Here is a 20040-nt window from a genome sequence, read left to right as displayed (position 1 = left end):
CGGCCTCCACCCTTGCAGTGTGGTGACTGACCACTGTTGAAATACTTTCATCCCTCGTGTGTGCCTAACCCAAGTCCTACGAAGCCATTCATTCGGGCTTTGCAAGTGGCTGCCTTATTATTGTCAAGTTATAGTAAAACTGTGGGTGGGGGCTCCACTTGTGGGATAGAGGCCGCAACAGGAGTCTAAATGAGGCTGAAGTCAGGCTATTTATGGATTGGGGCACAGGATTCAAAGAACTTCATTTTTGCCTTTTATGGGTTAACTGCATGTAACCCACATTTATGTGAAACAGAGAGGGACAGAGAAAGTGGGGGGAAGAAAGAGGGAAAGAAAAACACAAGTGGAGGGCATTCCTCAGGCCAGGCTTTCATTGCTGTGGGTACGATGTCATTGGATGATGTAATCGCTGCATAGCAGCCCCCCATACATCTACTCACTGAGTACATGGAAACTGACATCAGACAGGACATGTTTCACTTGTCACCCTGGCCTGTAATTGATACTGAAGAGCATTAATGACAAACCGCATTACACTGGGTTGTGCCTGCACGTCTTGACCTTCCTCTTCACACTTCCTGTCAACAGGAAACGGATCGTTTCACATGCAGATGCTGGCAGGAAGTGGCTCACCTTCCACCTTCAGTTCAGGACGGGCATGTTCATTTGTACTAAAATCTACTTCTGAAACCTGCCGCTGTGTATGCAAGAAACTTTCACCACACGTCTTGAGAATGTTGTGCATCCGGTAGCTCTCCAGTTATTGTAAAAATGCCATTGGTATTTCCTGTGCCTTTCTTCCACGTCCCTGTCTGGGCTGGAAAGCACAGCCGCACAAGTTGGACACACACACACACAAAAATACAAACACAGCGTGTTAAGCTTCGCCTCCAGACAACAAAAGAACAGACACAGCAACAAGCCCTGAAGGCAACATTAAACCCAGCTAGTCTGCCATTACAATACCTCTCTTCTCTCAATAGAGAGCCACCCCGAGCCCAGCTGAGCTGAGCTGTACCGTGTTATTCTTCAGTTTTTAACATTGGTGGGAATAAGATAAGGGGCAGGCACAGTGACAACGCATAACATCCAGGAAATGGAAAACACTGGCCAGCGCAGACCAGCCAGGGTGACACAGGGTAAGGCAGGTGGTTTACAGATGGGGAATCCGCTTAGGCCACAAACAGCAACAGAAGCCGAGCTCAACACAATGGTACGAGTCTGAGAGACAACAAAGCACTGCTTGATGCTTGTTCTCAGATGGCAGAGAAAACCTGTGTCTATAGACACAACAACATAACTGAGCAGGAATAACAAGAAGCAAAAACACTGATAAGGACAACCGGTTGTCCTACGGGTGGTTTCACAACAGCAGCGCACTACATTTTACCGTACAGTGTCATCAGGAAGAAAAGAGACTTATGAAGGTTGTGTAAAACCAATGATAATGAAATAATGTTTTACCTCATCAGCTTCATTGCTTTTTATAAATATCTGCTTATTCTGAGTTTGATGCAGCAGCACATTTCAGACAGGTTGGGAGAGTAGTGGAATGCTCCAAAAACACCTGTCTAGAACATTCCACAGGTAAACAGGTTCATTTGTAACAGGTGAGAGTATCATGATTGAGTAAGAAAGGGGCATCCTGGAAAGGCTCAGTTGTTCACCAGCAAGAATGGAGTGAGGTTCACCACTTTGTGAACACATGGTTGTAGAAAGGATGTTACTACATGGGATTGGGAGGAGCTGCAAATGATTGCATTCTGTTTTTATTTACATTTTACACTGTGTCCCAACTTTTTGGAGTCAGCCCACCAAAGAAGTCTTCTTCATGCAGTGTTTGTTTTCCAGATAAGTTCCTCCGTCTCAGATCACATTCACTTGTTGCCAACTTCTGATGAAAGGCAGCATCAGGGTGTGAGGGTGATTATGGCTTGTTTCTGTTGGCTGGTTGGAACCACAGAAACTCACTTCAGGCTGCTACTGAGCACAAAAGTAGCAGCAGGACGAACGACCACTGGAGCCTTGCGCAGGTCGATCTATTCCAAATGCCCTTTTGAGCACAGCTGCTGTGGCTGGTCAATGTGTGGGCAGCGAGGGCCAGGAACTGTACAATATGTATATGCTTTTGTTTAGAGCGTAAAGCTCTGGTGAGAACATAACAGTGAAGGCTGGAGAGGAGGCAGAAACAGTGGTAAACAGATGAGAGCGCAACACAAAAACAATACATGAATGATACATGACGGCTACTGAAGTCTTACAGGGGGAAGACATGAAGAAGAGTCTGGGAACAAATGTATGATGAAGACAGAGGGATATCGGAGTGTCTTGTTTCCTGTGTTGTGATCTATTTAGACACCTGGAGGCAGCCCTGACATTAAGCAACACATCTTGAATCCAATGCTTGCAGTTCCCCAGCCAGAGCGAATGGGCGAGCCGGTGACCTTGGCATGCTATGAGAGGCCCTCCACTCCTCCTCAGTCTGCTCTCTCTAGAGGAAGCCTCGACGAGACTAATGGAAAACACTGGTGCTGCACCTTGACGTTGCAGAGGCCCCCGTCATGACAGAATGGGTTCAAATCCTTAATCGCAACCCATGCGTTAATTATGCAACACGTTTGGCTTTATGTTATAGTGTTGTGAGATCTTAAGTGGAAATGATACAGCACCCCTCCTGCCTTTGCCGCACAACAGTCCTCATTTCCTACCAATCATTGTGATTTCGAAAATAAACTCACATTTCCTTCTTCATTTCAGAGTTGCTGTTGTGGTTTTATATCTGGTCATCCTTGGGACTTCTTATTTAACAGTGCACAGCAGCTACTGTCTAACAATTGCATCTCTCTCTTCAGTTTACTTTCAAGTCCTCCAAACATAATAATAACTTGAAATGAACAAGCTTGCTCCAGCTATAAGCAAACAAGTGGGGGAAGTACCAAAGGGAACTGCTATCTAAAAAGGTGTTTTTGTAGTGAAACATTGCGAGGCAGCGACACCATCAAAGCACACACACACACACACACACACACACACACACACACACACACACACACACACACACACACACACACAGCTACACATCTCGCCAGAGTCTTCTAAGTATATACTGTGTTGTATTTTTGCTTCCCTTCCAGTCACTGCAAGGAATAAATGAAGTCTTAAGCGAGCTGTTTTCTAACCAATCAATAAATTTAAGAACATTGGGACCCCGGAATTGTCAAAGGGAAGAAACAGAGCTCAAGAAAACAAGAAGAGAGACAGGGAGAGCACACTGGCAATAACGTGAGGGTAACATAAGAAACAAACAAGTTTAGAAAGGTTTCTAAGAAACAGTGTTACTTCTTCACTTCCAGCAAAACAACAGGCTAGTTTTATTTCCGGTCCACCTCACTGAACCTCCAGTCATCCGTGTGCGCTGTCCACTGTCATCAAAGAGCGGCGTTGACAAGATCAGGGTTGTGTGCGCCTGTGAGACACAGAGAGACAACATGGGGCTGTCCTCGGTCTGGACCGTGGCTTCAACATAGTGACTCATAGCTTCCAACACACACACACCAACAAACATCTATGTATACACACAAAGATGCAGACCAGACCAGATCAGTCAGACCTTTACTTGGAAAAAAAAAGCTTCCTTTAATCTCCCCCTCCTCTGTGTCTTTGTAGTGCTTTACTGTATGTGATACTGGGCTTGAGAGATGGAAGTGACCATGGTGCCAGTCCCAGTGTCCGCCCTTGAGCACCAACCCATCAAGGACTTAAATTAACACTGAGGCACTTCTGTAGCCTGATGTGTGTGTTCGCTGCTCATTTTATCAAGGTTGTCTTGTCAATTTGATGAAAACAAGCAATGTGACCGGTTTTAATAGGATAAACATGTTGCTCGTGGGTTTTCAATTTCAATTCTCTGTCATGCACATTTTTAACAGAAAAGGCATAATGAAATGTGGGTAATTCCTTCGAGCAAACTCTGCAGCATTTTACAGACAGGGCTCCAAAAGCCAGCCAGGGAGCCCTCAAGCACTTGCCAGTTTTGCAGGGGGGCAGCTCTGAACCCTTGAGGACTTCTGAGGACTTCACTAAAGCACTTTGCTTTCTTCTCTGCAACTGCTCAGCCTGACACAGAGTACTAGAAGTCAAAGGCCAATAAACATTCGTTGGCTCTGGCACTTTACCCACAATACAACTCTAGCGCTGATGGTTCAGTTTGAGATTCAGGTGTGTCATGCTAGTAGTGGTTAATGTAGCCTCCAGTCGCTAGCCTCAAGCAGAGATGAAGAGCAGGCTGCAGAGGTCTGGTAAGCTCACTTCTTTCTAACTACATACCCATTATTTCATTTTCAAACTTGTAGTCTTCAGACCCAACCAACACTGACTCATGTGACATCACTTGAGTCAGTTTATCAGACCAGCTCCCCCTGGAATCACAAAAGGCTTTAAACCACTTTTTTCACATATGCAGTTGTACAGCCAAAGAGATGCCAAATGACTCTGGAGAGTCTATATCAGTTTTCAGATGAAGTTAAAATGAATGCGCCATCAACTGTGAGTTCCTTTAATATGATGGCGCCTGTTAATGTGCACTTTGCTCTAGTCCGTTACTTTAATGCAAGTGAAGCAGAGCAGTGGATCTAATTTCTTGGTTTGGTTGTTCCATGCTTTTTCACCTGTATGCACAGTACGCTGCTGCAGATGTGAAGGTCTTTTCTGTGCTGCTAAAACAAAACAAAACAAAACAAAAGCTGTGACATTTGAAATGTATTTCGCAGTAAGCAAGCATGATAAAGAATAGCATAAGCTCCAGGGGACATGATGCCATGACACCTTCAGCCTGCCCTTATAATCTGAGACATTTGGGTAAAAGTTACTGTGTGGCTCACACCCACAGTTCATAAAGTTTCTGGGCGGTACACAGTGTGAAAAAGTACAAATAACACTGCAGCAGTGATCAACACACACACACACACACACATACACACACACACACGCACACACACACACACACACACACACACACACACACACACACACACACACACAAACACATTTATCAATATATGTATTTCCTGGAGACTTACCATAACCACTGCTTGCATAACCCTAACCTTAACCCAAGCCTTCACCTTAAAATGTAATGAGTTACATTATGGGGAGTTGTGTTTTGTCCCCATAAGGAAGTTGAGTCCCCACAGTGTGACTGTGTAAACAGATTTATGTCCCACAACGTGCGTAAATCACATCCACACAAACACAAACAGAGTGTTCATAAAAATCCCTATCCACCGCAGATCTAACATCAAACAGGAAACTCATTACCACATCAGACACAAACATCCATGAACTAATGGGGTCAACATTTCTGGAGATACCAAAAGTCAAATGAACAGTTTGGGGAGAGAAGTGCAGCAAAACCAGGACACCTCCATTGACTCACACTCACTGAAGACAGCCGTGGGCCTGAAGGAATTCACACATACATATCTGCCATCGTTTCTGAGCTATTGAAATCAAGGAGGGAGTTCACAATGATCCATGAATGCAGCTGATCAAGCATTCGTAGATGACCTGATCATATTTTCAGAAAGAATAAAAAAGGCAAACGGATGTATGGATGGATGGACTCATGGATCACAAGATGCAGTGGTGTAAAAATGGACGGATGGAGTGATGGACAGCCAGGGCAGCGTGACAGCAGCCATCCATGCATGAACAGCAAACACAGATCAAGCAATGACCCAGACTATTACACACCACCTACAGGGCTGAGACACACACACACACACACACACACACACACACACACACACACAGTTATAATTAGGTTACAGCTGAAGAAAATCTGTGTTTAGCACCTGGGTCACACTGAAACATACTTTGAAAATGACGCAGGCAAGCCTTGGAGAAAAATAAAAACTAACGCAGCACTGAAAATCTGCAGCACATGTGCACACATGCCATAAATCATACACTGTGTGATGTTAACACCGCTAACACATACACACAATCCTTCTAGAACAGCTGTATACAGCCTAGTAGATGCTAACACCTGCTTTCAACTGGGCAATCCTTACAAAGTACCCAACTCAAAAATGTAAAGTCAGTTCAAGCCACTCACACAGCTGGAGTGGGGATATACTAGCTAGACAGAGAGACTAACCATTTATACTGGGTCAGTAGGCTCAGAGGCTGAGAGGCTCTTAGCCGCGAGATGCTAAATACCACAAACACACACGGAGCAAGAGAGCTGGCTAACCTCTCACCTAATATTTACAGAGCTCTGCGGCAGCACCACAGCTGGAATGCAGCGGGCAGAGCGAACACGCAGAGGGAACCATATCACTTTCTGGGTCATCTAGGGCTGCTTCACTCCTCACGAAGTCTAGACTCGGACTGAAAAACACCCCTGCGGTTGCTCTCCGCTTAAACTGATGCATACTCTAAGAATGTACGGACTGTGCCCCGGGGACAAAACATACACAGTTATAGAAGCACAGGGTAATAGATCAAAACACATCCATGAGTGCGTTCCCTTACACAACTGCTAAGAGATCACAGTTGGTCATAAAACAATTTCAAAACAAGTTTTTCCATCAGCATCTCTTGTTTATTGCATTTCTGCACAAATCAAAGAGTCGCCTGGCTCTGAATTTAGCCCGAGGCTACAATCAGTAAACTAAAGAGCAGAACATGGCAGCAGTGCCTATGAGATCTCTCCTCACCCACCTATGTCTGTCTGGCTGTCTGGCACCTTCCCATTGCACCTTCAGTACCTACCTGCTGTTTTAATTAACTTCATACCACAGGGAGCAATTATGCAAGGCAACATTCATCTCATTTGGAACTGCAAATTAATCTAACCTCAAGCTGCCGAAGCACAGGCGCACCAGTGTGCACTGCAACCAAGGATACTAGCGCATTAAAGTAGTTTTTCCTTTAGACAATCTCAATGGTTGTTACCACAAAAAGACATAAAAAAAAAAGCGACAGAGAGATGACAGGAAACTTTGGGCCCTGAAGTTTTTGGTGTCGCGTTAGTGCCGCAGTCCTGAGCTTTTAGGAGGAAAAAAAGGGGGAAACAGGTTCATTAAGATGGACAGATAGCAGGCCAGGCATCCATCAAGGAGAAAACAATTTACATACCTCCATTTCCCTTAGGGAGCAACAACAGAGAGTGAGAAAGTAGATGAGGGAGCTGTGCTGCAATGTGAGAGCGAGCAGAAGACAAGAAAGTGCAAGAGATGGGGGATAGAGAGAAGCCACAATGAGCGAGACGGTAACGTAGCGTGTGTGAGAAAGCGAGTAAGCTAATGAGAGAAAGATAACAAGCTGCAAGGGGGAGGGGGTGGGGGGCTCTGACAGGCGAGAAACGCAGCTCAGAAACTGGCAAGGTTGCACCTCAGGAGGTGGTGAGAGGATGCCAAACAGTAGGCAGCGTCAAACAGATGCACACCAGGATCTCGTTTGTGATGCAACTCAATAAGCGAGGGCAGGCACCCGTCCTCTGCCAAAAAGTACTCCGTCTCTGCCTCTTTGCACTAATCTGATTTCCTGGATTAGGTTTCACTATTTAAAACAAAACACCAAAGCGCTCAAGTTTAATTCCATCCGTTTATTCGGCTTATGACTTATGGCGCAAGTCAGGGCTGCCGTATTTTACCGTCTCACTTTACATTCACTCTTGTGTTGCAACACTCCATTTCAATCGGTGATTTTTAAGACCCTGCAGGGATAAAGAAATATTTATCTGGGCGAGCCAGCTAACAAGAAATGGAGGTTTGCTGTGGCTAATAAAACTTGTTTTCGCATGTGTGTGTGCATTCCTTTTGACATATAGGTCCCTCAGGTGGCTGTAAAGCTGTAATATAAGGCTTCTGGCACGCTTCAGCTCTGAACCGGACAGCTACTGGCCAAAGCTGAGCGCACACCAAACTTCACATACCGGTTTAATGGGAGAGTGCGCTTTAGTTAGCGGTCTGTTGAAAACTGCGTTCCTTGACTGCTCAAAGCTGTGCCAGACCTGAAGCTAAAACCAAGCATCAATCTCCAACCCACTGTCCACCACAGCTGCACACACAGGGTGCACATATAGGCCAAAACCTCACAATGCAACATGGAATCGCTCCGTGTAACTATGGAGAAACTCAGATTTCACATCGAATAACACAAAAAAGAACAACTACACCAACCAGACAGTAACCTCTGACTTTCTACTTCGCTGATACTCCCAGAATGGCACCTGAAACAAAAACTGCCACCCCCTACATGGCTCCTCATCAAGCTCTTGAGGGCTGCCTCTGTGTGTGCGACATGGCTGCACATACGTGTATCTGAGCTGTGTTTGCCTTCGTTTATTGTCGAGTTGACACGATAACGCCGGCATGCGTGCGGCTCCATCACAACTGGGACATCTTCGGTGTCTAACAGGGCATGTAAATGGGCTCTCACTCTATCAGAAGCCGCCTGGAGGGCCAGAGGGACCCAGAGAGGATGGCAGCGTAGACCCTGGGCCGCACCACAACTGATGTGAGGGGGAGAGAGCTGAGGCACGCTGTCTGCCGCCACAGCCCAATGCTGTTGCAGTCCATTATGGTTAATCACTGAGGAAGAGCAGAGCAGCAGATCTCAAAGCGGGTCTTTGAATGACCAGGGGCCCTTCGAGGACCACTGTGGGACCAAAGGCATAAAGAGGAATATATCGTGTCCGACGTATCTGCACAGCCTCATCAGACAGGCTCAAGAAAACAGTAATCCTGGAACTGTCTATGTCTGCCCTTGGTCTTTGTTTTACAGTATGTTTGCTCAAGTCGATATTAACTTTTATGACTTTTGTGCTTTTTTGCTAACTAGGTTTCAAATTCTCTCAACTGCGGCATGAATTGACCCAAGTGGTTGGTGGGAAGTTGGTTCTGCCATAACTATTAGGTTATTGTGGCAATAAATACATTAAATTCAACATCACACCAATTTGTACACTTATTTTCTTGTTTATTTTCCTCCAAGAAACAATTTATTTTTTCAAATTAGTTGAGCTAGACCACAATCTCTTCATGTACCCTCTGGTAACTGCAGAAGCATCCCTGGTTGGGAATCGCTGATCGACAGTTTTAATATTTCTGGGTTTCCGTTGGAGTAAAAACAAAACCTTTAAGAAGAGGGGGCCACCGAGGGCAAAAGGTTTTCAAACAGCGGTCTGATGCAGCGGTTCCACACCTGAGAATCAGCAGCTGCAAACTATTTCTGAGGGTTAGTGCAGCAGTTATCAGGACGACAAGGCAGAGAAACATTATGAATTATTAAATCCCAGAGAAGAAGAAGAAAAAAAACACCCAAAGACATATGCAGACATGCAGTGATCAAAAGAAAGTTAAATAGCAACTATTCTGATGATCAATTAATCATCTCAGCCATTCTTCACACAAAAAACATCAAACATTTGGTGGTTCCAGCTTCTTAAATGCCAGGATTTGCTGCTTTTCTTTGATGTCTATGATAGTAAATGAAGACGCTTTGGGTTTTGAACTGCTGGACAAAATACAAAATAAGATGAATACACACAAATAAGGCATCACTTTGGGCAGTGGGGGAACTGTGACGGACACAAGTACACTAAATGATCAATTAGCCATGAAATAATGGTTAGGTGCAGCCCTAATCTGTAATCAGTGTTGAGGGGTCGCAGGGTTTGTTTCAGGGGGTCACAAGCCACAAAACTTTGGGGAAAAAAGACACATGAATTAGTGATTGCAGGAAAACTTTTGGGATGTAAAGAAAGAAGGTACTTTAAGTTGTAGACCTCAGATAAGTGGATGAACTCTTTCAGAGGCTGCCAGATTCTGAGCCATCCTGTTATCTTTCCCTGTCATCTCCTGAAGGAGAGTACAGGAGCTCAAACGCTGCATTTGCTGCCCAGGCTTCTCCCTCCTAATCACAGGCCCACGGTGCGGCCAGCATGCTGGGCTGGAGTTACACACCGCACACCATTAAAAGAGCTCTTTAATTAGCAGTGAGGGGGGGTGAAAGCGGAGGCATCTGTAAACGCAACACTTTTCTTTTTTGGGGGGGGGCATCAAGCGAACAGCATGCACTGAACACACAAGCTGTGGAGCAGCCGCGGCTGCAGCCTCGACTTCTTCTCTGTGGAGCTGCTGCAAAACACACAACTTGCAGCTTTCTAACACGCACTTGTTTCCCCACCACAGAACTAAAAACACACACATGCGACACGCAGAATGAATTCACAGGCAGTTTCATATTCACTGCAGCTCAATGTGTCTCTCGGCGTGTGTGTGTGTGCGCGAACGCGGAGCGGCGGCGACGCTTCCATCACACACGCATGTCAATAAGAAAGAACAGCGCCCAAAGCCGCTAAGGCCACTTGACAGAAGTGAAAAGACAGACGGGGGGAGACGGAAAGAGAGCGCAGGCAAAGAAGAAGCACAACATTATCTCGCTACAACGCAACGGAGCCAGAAGCGCTCGCCGAGGCGTCAACACGGAGCACAAAACGCCAAACAAGTGAAGCCAAAATGCCGCTGAGCAGCGCCGCGTCCGCGACAAAACAAAGCTGTGACAAACCTGACGAGGCGAGGACACTTCTTCCGCTGATGTCCGGAGTTAGTGTGTGTGTTGTGAGTGTGAGTGTGTGTGCGTGTCACTCACTGGTGTTTTCTCCCTCTCTCTCTCCTCTGCTGTAGAGATAGTGCTGATGTTTCCACTTCCTCTTTTCTTCTGCCGTCTGCTGGCTGCCTCGATGATACCAGACAGAGGATGCACAGGAGCGGAGCTGCAGCTCAGCGGCTCCCTGCTTTGACGAAGGGATGGGGACATTCAGTCAGATTTAATTACGAAGAAAAAAAAAAAAGAAGTCAGTAGCTGCTTTTATTTTAGCAGCTCTGGAGTTAGTTTACAGGAAAAAACAAACAAAGTTTTCTTTCCTCTGATATTTAAATGTAAAGATGGCAGGAGCGTTTGACACAGCTCTGCAGGTCTGGTTTCCATATACTGAGCTTAATAAGCAAAGAAGTAAAATTTTTTAATAGTTATAATTCAAAATCTCCTCCAATCAGAAACAGGTGTGAGTGACGTCACTCCGCCCCTGATGTTCAACCTGTGCACATCGAGAAGAAACACACTGACACTTGATTATGAGGACAAAAGTGTGTTTTTAGGTATGTTTTGTTTTGTTTTTGTTTGTTTAATGTCGACTCACATCAGCAATTAAATATCTTGTTATTTTAAAAGCTGTTCTCTTCTCTTGGACGTTTGGGATTTAGGCCAGGCAGTGTCACATTTTTGTCATCCCTTTCAAAAACAGGACAATACAAAGAGGTTTGACATGAAATAGCATTTGGACAAAATCTGTAAACACAGGGCAATAGAAAAAGTATGGATGAATGAGATTACACTGATGAGAAATGAAGTCCTGGATGTTACAGCTTTTTTTTTTTTTTTTTTTTTTTTACATCTTAAACTAATTAATAAACTAACAAAGCTAAAACCTAAGTGTCATTTAATACAGTACTGAGCAGATTAAGATAAAGGTTTCAAGAAAGGTTAAACATGAGTTAACTGAGCTAACGTACACAGCAAATTGTTAAGTAGCTTAATTTTGATTTTGATTTGATTTTTTGATTTCCCTGAACTCCCCTAGTGGACAGTAGCCATGCTGACACTGTCTAAACAAATGTAGTCTAGTGAATAAAGCGGATTTACGATGAACTGCATCCGAATAAACAAACAAACGATTAAGGACGTCTTCTCCCTCCTCGATGGGACACAAAGACATGAGTGCAGGCAGGAGGAGGGGGGGCAAACAGGAACAATGGTTTCAATAATTCATGGTTATTGAACGCTCTCTGGTCTCCACATATGCACACAGAGCTGTTTGGAGGGTGAGATTATGACCTTCTAATGTTACATTATGTTACGAACCTGTTTGATACGGCTCAGCAGTGGATGGCGTCGCACAGGTCAGGACATAGGACCGCGTCCCAGAGCTCAGCAGCACTGAGCCACAGGAGGCCACTTCTCTTTAGTTTTGTCAGTGATTATAGACTGCATCTGATGTAAAACCCAGAGTGTGTGTGTTTTGAGTAATAAAGAGAGAGAGCAGTGTATAGCAGACAGTCCAGCAGCTCATCCTTGTCTCCACTCAGCAGGAGCAGGATTAGTGCAGGAGCCCTGTCCGCCCTGATAAATAATCTGGAGCGACACACCCAGCTGAAATCTCTCTATCTCTCTGTTGGTTTTTGTCTCTGTGAACAAAAAAAAACACAGGATGCAGGCCTCTAACCTTTTAAATGACAGCCTGCGTCCTCTACTAAACTGTGAATCTGACTGCACACAAGGGATGTGAAGGCGACGGGGTCTGATCCAAAAATAGCAGAACGCAAGCAGATTATTTGACTCGGTGTGACGGCGATTTAGTGTAGCAGGACACAAGTGTGTTCAGGTATCTGTCAAAGATTACACACAGAGGTGAGTCAAACACTGGTTTTAAGTAATTCTTTGTTTAAAGCCCTGAAGGTTGAATTAGACTGGGGGGGATTTAAACCTCCAAGCAGTTCAAATTGTACACAAATAAATTCACCACTTTCGTTTTTCCAGATGAGGGAACATAGGCGAGCAAAACTTTTCTATTTCCCTCGATTCTGTTCCCATCATTAAGTTATGGTGACTTCCGCATCTCCGACTTCAGCCTTAAAGCGGTCAACACTACATCAGAGGGCTCACAGGAGATGTAATCTTTTTATCTGAGACAGCGGAGAGGCAGCGGGGTGGGCTTGAGCCAGCCCGTATGGTTTAAAAGTACTGCATGGTGCATTCAATAAAAAGTGCAGACTCACAATGCAGTGCAATGTGCCTCTGCATCCAATAAAATGCAGAGTCACTCTTGTTTTGCCTCTTACAAGGTAAGCCTTGGATTATTTCCCCATATGCTTGGACCTCAGTTGTCACTTCTACCGTCTTGTGTAACTCACTCGACTTTGAACGCACCTTGCTTCACAACTGCCAGCTGAACCTCTGCACATCTGGTGTGAAGTTGATATCGCACAAACCCTGAGTTAAAGAGTTAAGTGGAGTGCTCCAGTCATAAAGATTTAATTATCTAGTTTTCTGCAAATATGTTGGGCCTCGATCGCACTCTGCACAGCGAGTCTGGCCTGGCACTCAATCTGACCTGTCCCTTGTCCAAGAAGACAGAGTGCTTCAATAAAGACTCTCCGCTGACCAGACTCTCTCTACGTGGCACAACCTCCCCCTGAGCAGCCTGTGACTGAATCTCATCTGGGAGATTCATTGTTGTACTCAGAGGGAGACAGAAAAGTCAACGTGGAACAGACTGTTTCAATGAAGCTGATTTATCGTAGCTTATTGGTTGAATTGCCAGAAAAGGGATGGACAGAGCTGCCGCAGACAGAATATTAGAGAATAGCTAAGCTCTCAATCAGCAGCTAAAATGCTCTCATGGCTGTATAATCTGACACTCTTTGATGGAACTGTAATTTCTCATAAACACATAGACTCCCTACAGCATTTGAGTTACTCGGAAAGCCTAAGACACAAATCTAAATGGAAATCTAGTTTGCTTGTTCCCCGTAGGTCTACTGTAATTGTGTCTCTATCAGGGTCATTAGGAAGGGGGAATGTTTCAAGTTCATTTCCACGGGGAATCCTCTTCAAAATGTGCTGCTCACGAAGGAGAAAGCGGCACCAGACTTCCTCGGCCTAAAGGGCACGCCGTGTGTGAAGTGGCTGCGGTGAACTGCCGGCCTGACGCGGTTCTGCTGGGCGAGAACCCGGTTTGATGAGACGTTGGCGGTTCCGCAGAGAGGGAGGGTCGCTCTGCGCCGTGTAGGCTACAGACTGTGAAATGATTTTTGAGAAACACGCTCTGAAGTGTCCTCACGCTGCTGGCAGGACAAGATGAAAAGAAAAATGCTCTTCGTCTCAGGAAGGTCGAGGCTGTAACGCGCCGCGTCCTTTTTAATGATCACATTTCTGCGTGTGGAATTCACTGCACCATCCACAAAGCGGTAAGTCGCCGTCGACGTGAAAAAGTGTCACACATTAAGTCAAGGCCAAGATTGATATTAACATCTTTGTTTTTGCTAGAGCCGGGCAAACACTGGAGAGAAGGAGCCAGTTTTTCCTCCGCATAAGGGAGCACATTCACATACATTCTTTCCCCAGCTCTGTGGCTTTTTTTTTTTCAGAGCAAATAAGCATATTCCAACCTCAAATAATTCAAATATTTATGTACAGTCACAAGCGTTCAAACATTCGGGCTTGTGTGGAAGACAAATTCTAGCTGTACTCCAACGTTTCATTTGGACTTTTTTTCCCCTCCACCTCTCTGCGTTTAACAACTCTACAATCAAAGTATTTAAAAGCAGCGAGATGGCGGGGTTAACAAAAAAAAGGAAAAAAATAAATGGTGGAAAATACAATCTCCTAATAACACACTGTATTTGCTGACATGCTATCTTAGTAGACCCAGTAAAAGATCTCTTACACCAAGGGGCTCATTTCATATCATTGTAGATTCATTACCCATGCAGCTAATGCTTTTTGACACACACTTGCACCAAGGCACACATACATGCACTGACTTAAGGAGCTGTTCCATTACGACCCTGCGCTGTGTGATCTAACAGAGAGGATGTCAATGCGAGCTGTCACCCTGGAGACACTGAAACGACTGGGAGAAGTCGCGTGCAGTGGAATTACAGTTTTAGGCCTTCAACCTGCAGAGGAAGGGCTTAAAAGGGTCTCCAGAATGCAGTTCTTACTCAGGCAGAACACACTTCACTACTGCAGAAGATCTACCACTGCTGCCACTTCATTCACAGGCTCTTCCTACGCTTAAAGCACGTAGTACACACATCAGCATGTTCCAAGCGCTCAGTCTGAGTCGGAGCAGTCACTGGTTTTAGAGGACTTGTGCTTCCGTTTCCTTTTTCTCTTCTTCTTGTCTTTCTTCTTTCTCTCCTTCCTCTTTTTCCTTTTCTTGCTGCGATGGTGGTCGGAGGAGGACGAGGAAGAGGAAGAGGAGGAGCTGTCTGAATTGGAGGTGGTGTCCTGGAGCAGCTGCTGCAGCTGCTGGATCCTACAAACAGGAAGGGCGGGGAGGAGAGGAGGTGGGGATTAGAGTCAAGACCGGGGAGGAAAACACAACTGATGCAGACTCGGATGCCCGGAGTTGGCAAGCACCTGAAGTGTCCTTGAGCGAGACACAGTGCGCCATGTCCGGACTGTGGACTTCGCCAAGTGCCTACTAGTGTTACGATTTTCCAGAAAATGCTAACAGAGGCCAAAGTACCAGTTAAAACTGCAGGTGTGTGGAGGATTTTCAGAAGACACTGGGACATGCCTGAGGTCATCCTGTGGCTTAAATACAACACTCAACATCAGATGACTTGTTCAATTTTAGTGCTAACAAGTTCTGCTTAACTTCATTTTAAATTTGAACAGAAATTTGAACTAAAACATCAACACGTCGCACAGTGACGGAGGAAGCGCCACACTGCTCCATGACACATAAAGGAAGGGAAAAAAAAGAGATATTTGACGTGCAGCATTGGAGCCCACTGGAGTACATGCCCTTTAATTAGCTCAGAGGAGTGAGCTGGCACACTGATCGTGACAGCATCAGCATTGTGCAATTTTTGAAGACGTCTGGGAACTGTCAACTTTTCAGCCATCAAAGTGTTTCTTTGAGAAAGGGTTCACACACTCTTGTGAAGTGTCCATCAGGCCTTGTTATAGTGGGGTTGATCTCACGGAGCAGAATGATCACCTGAATGGTTGGAAAGTCACGCTAGTCCTTAAAGCATGCCTCTAGTCCTCCATCATAAAAGCACTTCATAACATAGAGTTAAATTAAGAAATAAATCTCTTCCTTCACCTTGAAGACTGGTTAGAAAAAGTTACAATTCCTGCAAACTATCAGCACTAAGTTCACTAGAGAACTTTTCAGACCTTCATCAGGCATCAAATTCACAATGTAAAACAGTGAAAAAAGGAGGAGGACAACAAGAACTGATAAAGAACATCCTTAAATGAGACAAATAATGTACATCAAAATCTGTGGAATACAAATGAAAATAGGAGCAATAGAGAGTCTCAAAGATTAGATGGGCCAGGCTAAATGAGACATTTGGGGAATGCAGATCAGATAATAATGGGTCCCAGTCCGATCTCCAACTGGGAATATCTTCATAACCTTGGACGAGTGCAAAAAATGAACTTTCAATGAATATAGATGCAGGTACTTCAGATATAACTAGCTACTTTCTAAATTTCTGTCATGAAATGTTTTCATCAATTTCGCCTCATGACAAGAGGCTAGCATCTCGAGGACAACTTGAGACTCAATACTGTATACGCAATTGGAAAGCTGGGAGAGGCTGGACTGTTTCACTTCCCTTTCAAAGACGATGCCAGAATGAATGTGGCACAGACACGCAAGCGAGACTTCAAAGCGCCACTGGCCTTTGAATAACCTTTTTGTAATGCATGCAAAAACACACACAATCAACACTGCTGCTCTGCATGTACGCACACACATGCACACACACACACCTACAGTGAGCCTTCATAATAAGCAAACCTCAAATTCAAACACCCTGGTGTCAAATGCTATTTGCTAGAAACCCGGACAGAGAACCAGCCACCATGAGAGAGTTTCCAGGTCATCTGAGTGTCAAAACTGTAGCTTCTCAAGAGTTGGACTGAACAGTCACAGAGCAGTTTAGAAAATCTTTTCCAGGAAAATTACAGCTAAGGACAAGAACAACATGCACGTCTCAAAAGAAAAAAAAAAAAAAAAAAAAAAAAAAGCATGTACCTGGTTTCTTTTTCGTTCCTTTTGTTTTCCCGAATGATGTCGTACATTGGGTCTTCATGAGCCTAAAAGAAGAAGGCACAATCTGCCATTACCTACTGTGAAGAAAGGAGAAGAAAAAGAATTCCTCCTTGCAATGAGAGTTGCTACCATTCACATTCCAACCATTGTACTGATTCTACTGTTAGGTCAGCATTTTTTAAAAGCCTCCCTGTGACAATACAAGGTAGGAAAATATGATACAGTTGCATTTATGCTAATCATTGCAGAGGCTTTCTGTCGCTGCAGTAGGTATTGTTCCATTACAAGCAGGCTGCACGAAGCAGTCTGCGGCCCACATGTTCCTCAGTGTAAACTAAATGTGTTCAGACTCTGTAGTTAACCTCAGCAGAAGGTCTCAGACACAAACTTGTCTCTGTCAGCCCCTTGACCTCACCACAACCCAGCCTGCATTCTTTAACAGCAGACTATTATTTGATATTGTCTCTAAATGGCTATATGTGGGCTCGTTTTGTTCTACGCAGCGAACAAACTCACCACCCTGAACTGCTCCAGCTTCTGGTTGCCTTTAATGAAGAACGGACACTCCTTATCTCCAGTCCTGTGGCCGTAGCGCTTGCATCTCCAACCTACGGAAAAGGAAACTAATATGAACTGATGCTAACGTGTAGATCACACCAGATTTTCTATTTAAAAAAACAGACCAAATATGGGCATGAACATTACGTTCTTGAACACTGGAACGTTTGACAAAATAATCTTCACTCATTATTCCACTTACTGGCTCTTTCTCAAGCGTTCAACTACATTTCAGCTCTGGAAAGCTCTGGAAAAAGCTGGCAAGTGAAGCTTCAGTTAAGAATATTTTGCAAAACTAGATAATACGTTTCAGGAGCACACAGGTCCCAAGAATACATTCATTTAAAAAGGTAAAGAATTTCTTTTTCCTTTTGTTTGTATAATTCAAAAAGGCAGATAAAAGCAACTTGGAGTCACACACTCAAACAGCCCTGCTCATGTGGTGATGTGTTAGAAAACATATCCCTCATAATGAAGAAAGACCTCTTTGAACAAATGAGAAATCATCCACGCTTCTCTGAAAAGACGTGAAGAAGTCGTCAAAACTCAAAACCTTTGGTAAAGTGAGACCAAACAAATACTGTTTATCCTCCAAAAGCAGTTGTGTGCACAATCGTTTACTTGGGACTCTTCATGTTCACTTCACTCACTGTCACGTCTCTCTGTCCTTTTAAAAAATATGACATACTGAAACATTTTCTCCAAGATTCTGCAGAACAAATGTCAACTTGCGGACAAGGCCTGTGTGTATATGTGTGTGTGTGTGTGGGTGTGTGTGCGCACTGACTCCGTAAGTCCCTGGCTGTTCACACAGCATGACAAGGAGTGGGACGAAGGAATGAATGGAGACTGAGTATAATGAGTCTTTGTGTGACCATAAAGACAGAAGGTGGTCTCCACAGTACCATTATTTATCTCTAGCCCTTCATATTGGTCAGAGAAACAACAGACCCAGTGTTGACTGTTATGTTCTGAAGGTTGCACCTATTACCTATAAAGACCGCTGCCCAGTGCCCACATATGGTGGAGGTTTACTCCCACCTACAGTTCTTGAACTATAAGTGCTGCTGTTATTTCTATGGCTGATGATACAGTTTAAGCTTGTCATCATAATAATCATCGGGAATAAATACAACTGTGGACGTATGAGAGGATGCCCCGCATAAGTTCTAGGACTACACTTAAGGTGAAAAGCACACATTTAACTGTATTCAAACCCAGAAATAAGTCCTCTAATTTTCATAATTTGGGGGAATTTAAAATATCTTCAGGCCTTGCGGACACTGCAGATCTAAACATAGTTAGACATGCCCTTTGACCATAAACAAATGGAAAATTGAGAGGAGTCAGTACGAGTAATAACAAAGATCTGAAATTTAAAAAATCCAAAAACGTATCATAGGGTCAAGACTCGCGAAAAAGTCATATAAAAGTCACAGGGGGCTGTATCTTGGGACTGATCATGAAAGATGAGCATCCTCTCCTCCAGGTCTAAATCTTTGCCGATTTGACAGTAAGCTGCACTTCTGTCTCACTGTAAACCCTCCAGGTGACATTGCTGAATTAGTGTTGCTGTACTCACACTGCATCACCTTCACCTCCTTCCCCAGAGGCATCCACAGCCCTTTGGTGGGGGCGTTTGCCAGGAAGTTCCTGGCCTCTTCATTTCCGGGTTCAGCAGGGATACAGTCCTCTGGTTTGTCCTCGTGCTCCTGCAACAGCAGTTGTCACTTCTGAACTTTTCTTCCAGTAAACAACTATATATGTTAAATGTATAGCAATCTTTGAAGCTTCTTGGCATTCACTAGATGTGTTTCAGTGTGACTAACGTTACCTTAATTAATCCTGGTGGAGGTTTCTCATAGCTGTATGAGAGACACATAATACCGATGTTATTCGTAACTATTTCAAACTTAGCTAGCTGCCATTCCCAGAACTAGCTAACACACGTAAACCCAACGTTTACTGTTAACGGGCAAAGAACACTGGTCGGTTACATTTATAATTCATGCAGAAGTTTGCAAGATTAAACAGAGAAGCTCTCGCTAACATTACTCACAATGTCTCCACGTGTTTCAGTGTTTGGACCTTTTGGTTGATTTTTTTCGTCTGTGTTGTGAGTTTCTCGAGATCCTGTTTGGATGTCTTGTGTCTCTTGTGGTCTCGTCTTTCCTCTTTCTCTCCTGTTCGCTTCCTGCTCGACATTGTCGTGATATTGACAAACTGTGCCCCCGAAGAAAAACCATTAACGTAAAAGGGAAGCTAAATTCAGGGGCAATTTGTTAAGTAAGAAACTACGGCCAACCTGCTAACCTGCTGCTAACTAGCAAACATTTCACTGGTGCTGCTGTACTTCCTGTGCAGCCGGATTGGTTAGTGAAAGTCCAGCGCCATCTGCAGGACATGTGCGGTAACACGTGAAGTACTGCTGGAGTTCATGCATTGTCACGCTGTAAGTACCCCAAATTAACACATTTTGGGTTTATTCACAGGTGAGCAAGCTAAAGTGGAAAGGCTCCAGGCTCCTTAAAACATTCTCAGTAAATGGCGCTGGATTAATGGCATATATTACATCCGTATCTGCAGAGACACAGACATAAAATATGCAAGAATAA

General features: G+C 44.4%; 2 protein-coding genes across 7 annotated transcripts in view; both read right to left on the bottom strand.

The window, feature by feature from the left end:
- The window catches only part of elmo1 (engulfment and cell motility 1 (ced-12 homolog, C. elegans)), a 103299-nt gene extending 92283 nt beyond the window's left edge, over positions 1 to 11016 (bottom strand). For 3 of the 6 annotated variants that reach the window (XM_076754520.1, XM_076754525.1, XM_076754528.1), the window contains exon 1: positions 10576 to 10707. The gene's annotated coding sequence lies outside the window, so the exon portion shown is untranslated. Of the gene's footprint in view, positions 1 to 10575 lie in introns of all 6 variants that reach the window. The other 3 variants (XM_076754522.1, XM_076754527.1, XM_076754524.1) reach the window with 2 other exon arrangements.
- A 3071-nt stretch (positions 11017 to 14087) lies between these two features.
- Positions 14088 to 19796, bottom strand: rp9 (RP9 pre-mRNA splicing factor). The gene is made up of 6 exons (XM_076753735.1): positions 19485 to 19796; positions 19260 to 19290; positions 19008 to 19137; positions 17384 to 17475; positions 16850 to 16911; positions 14088 to 15109 (listed from the first exon to the last, which is right to left on the bottom strand). Exons 1-6 carry the CDS (start codon positions 19628 to 19630, stop codon positions 14905 to 14907), a joined length of 666 nt encoding a protein of 221 aa, XP_076609850.1. The 5' UTR covers positions 19631 to 19796; the 3' UTR covers positions 14088 to 14904.
- Positions 19797 to 20040: the final 244 nt, after the last annotated feature.

The sequence above is a fragment of the Chaetodon auriga genome, chromosome 17 (genome assembly GCF_051107435.1).
Source record: "Chaetodon auriga isolate fChaAug3 chromosome 17, fChaAug3.hap1, whole genome shotgun sequence".
NCBI classification, from domain to species: domain Eukaryota; kingdom Metazoa; phylum Chordata; class Actinopteri; order Chaetodontiformes; family Chaetodontidae; genus Chaetodon; species Chaetodon auriga.
The sequence above is the reverse complement of the archived record's forward strand: the minus strand, read 5'-3'. Positions and strand labels throughout refer to the sequence as shown.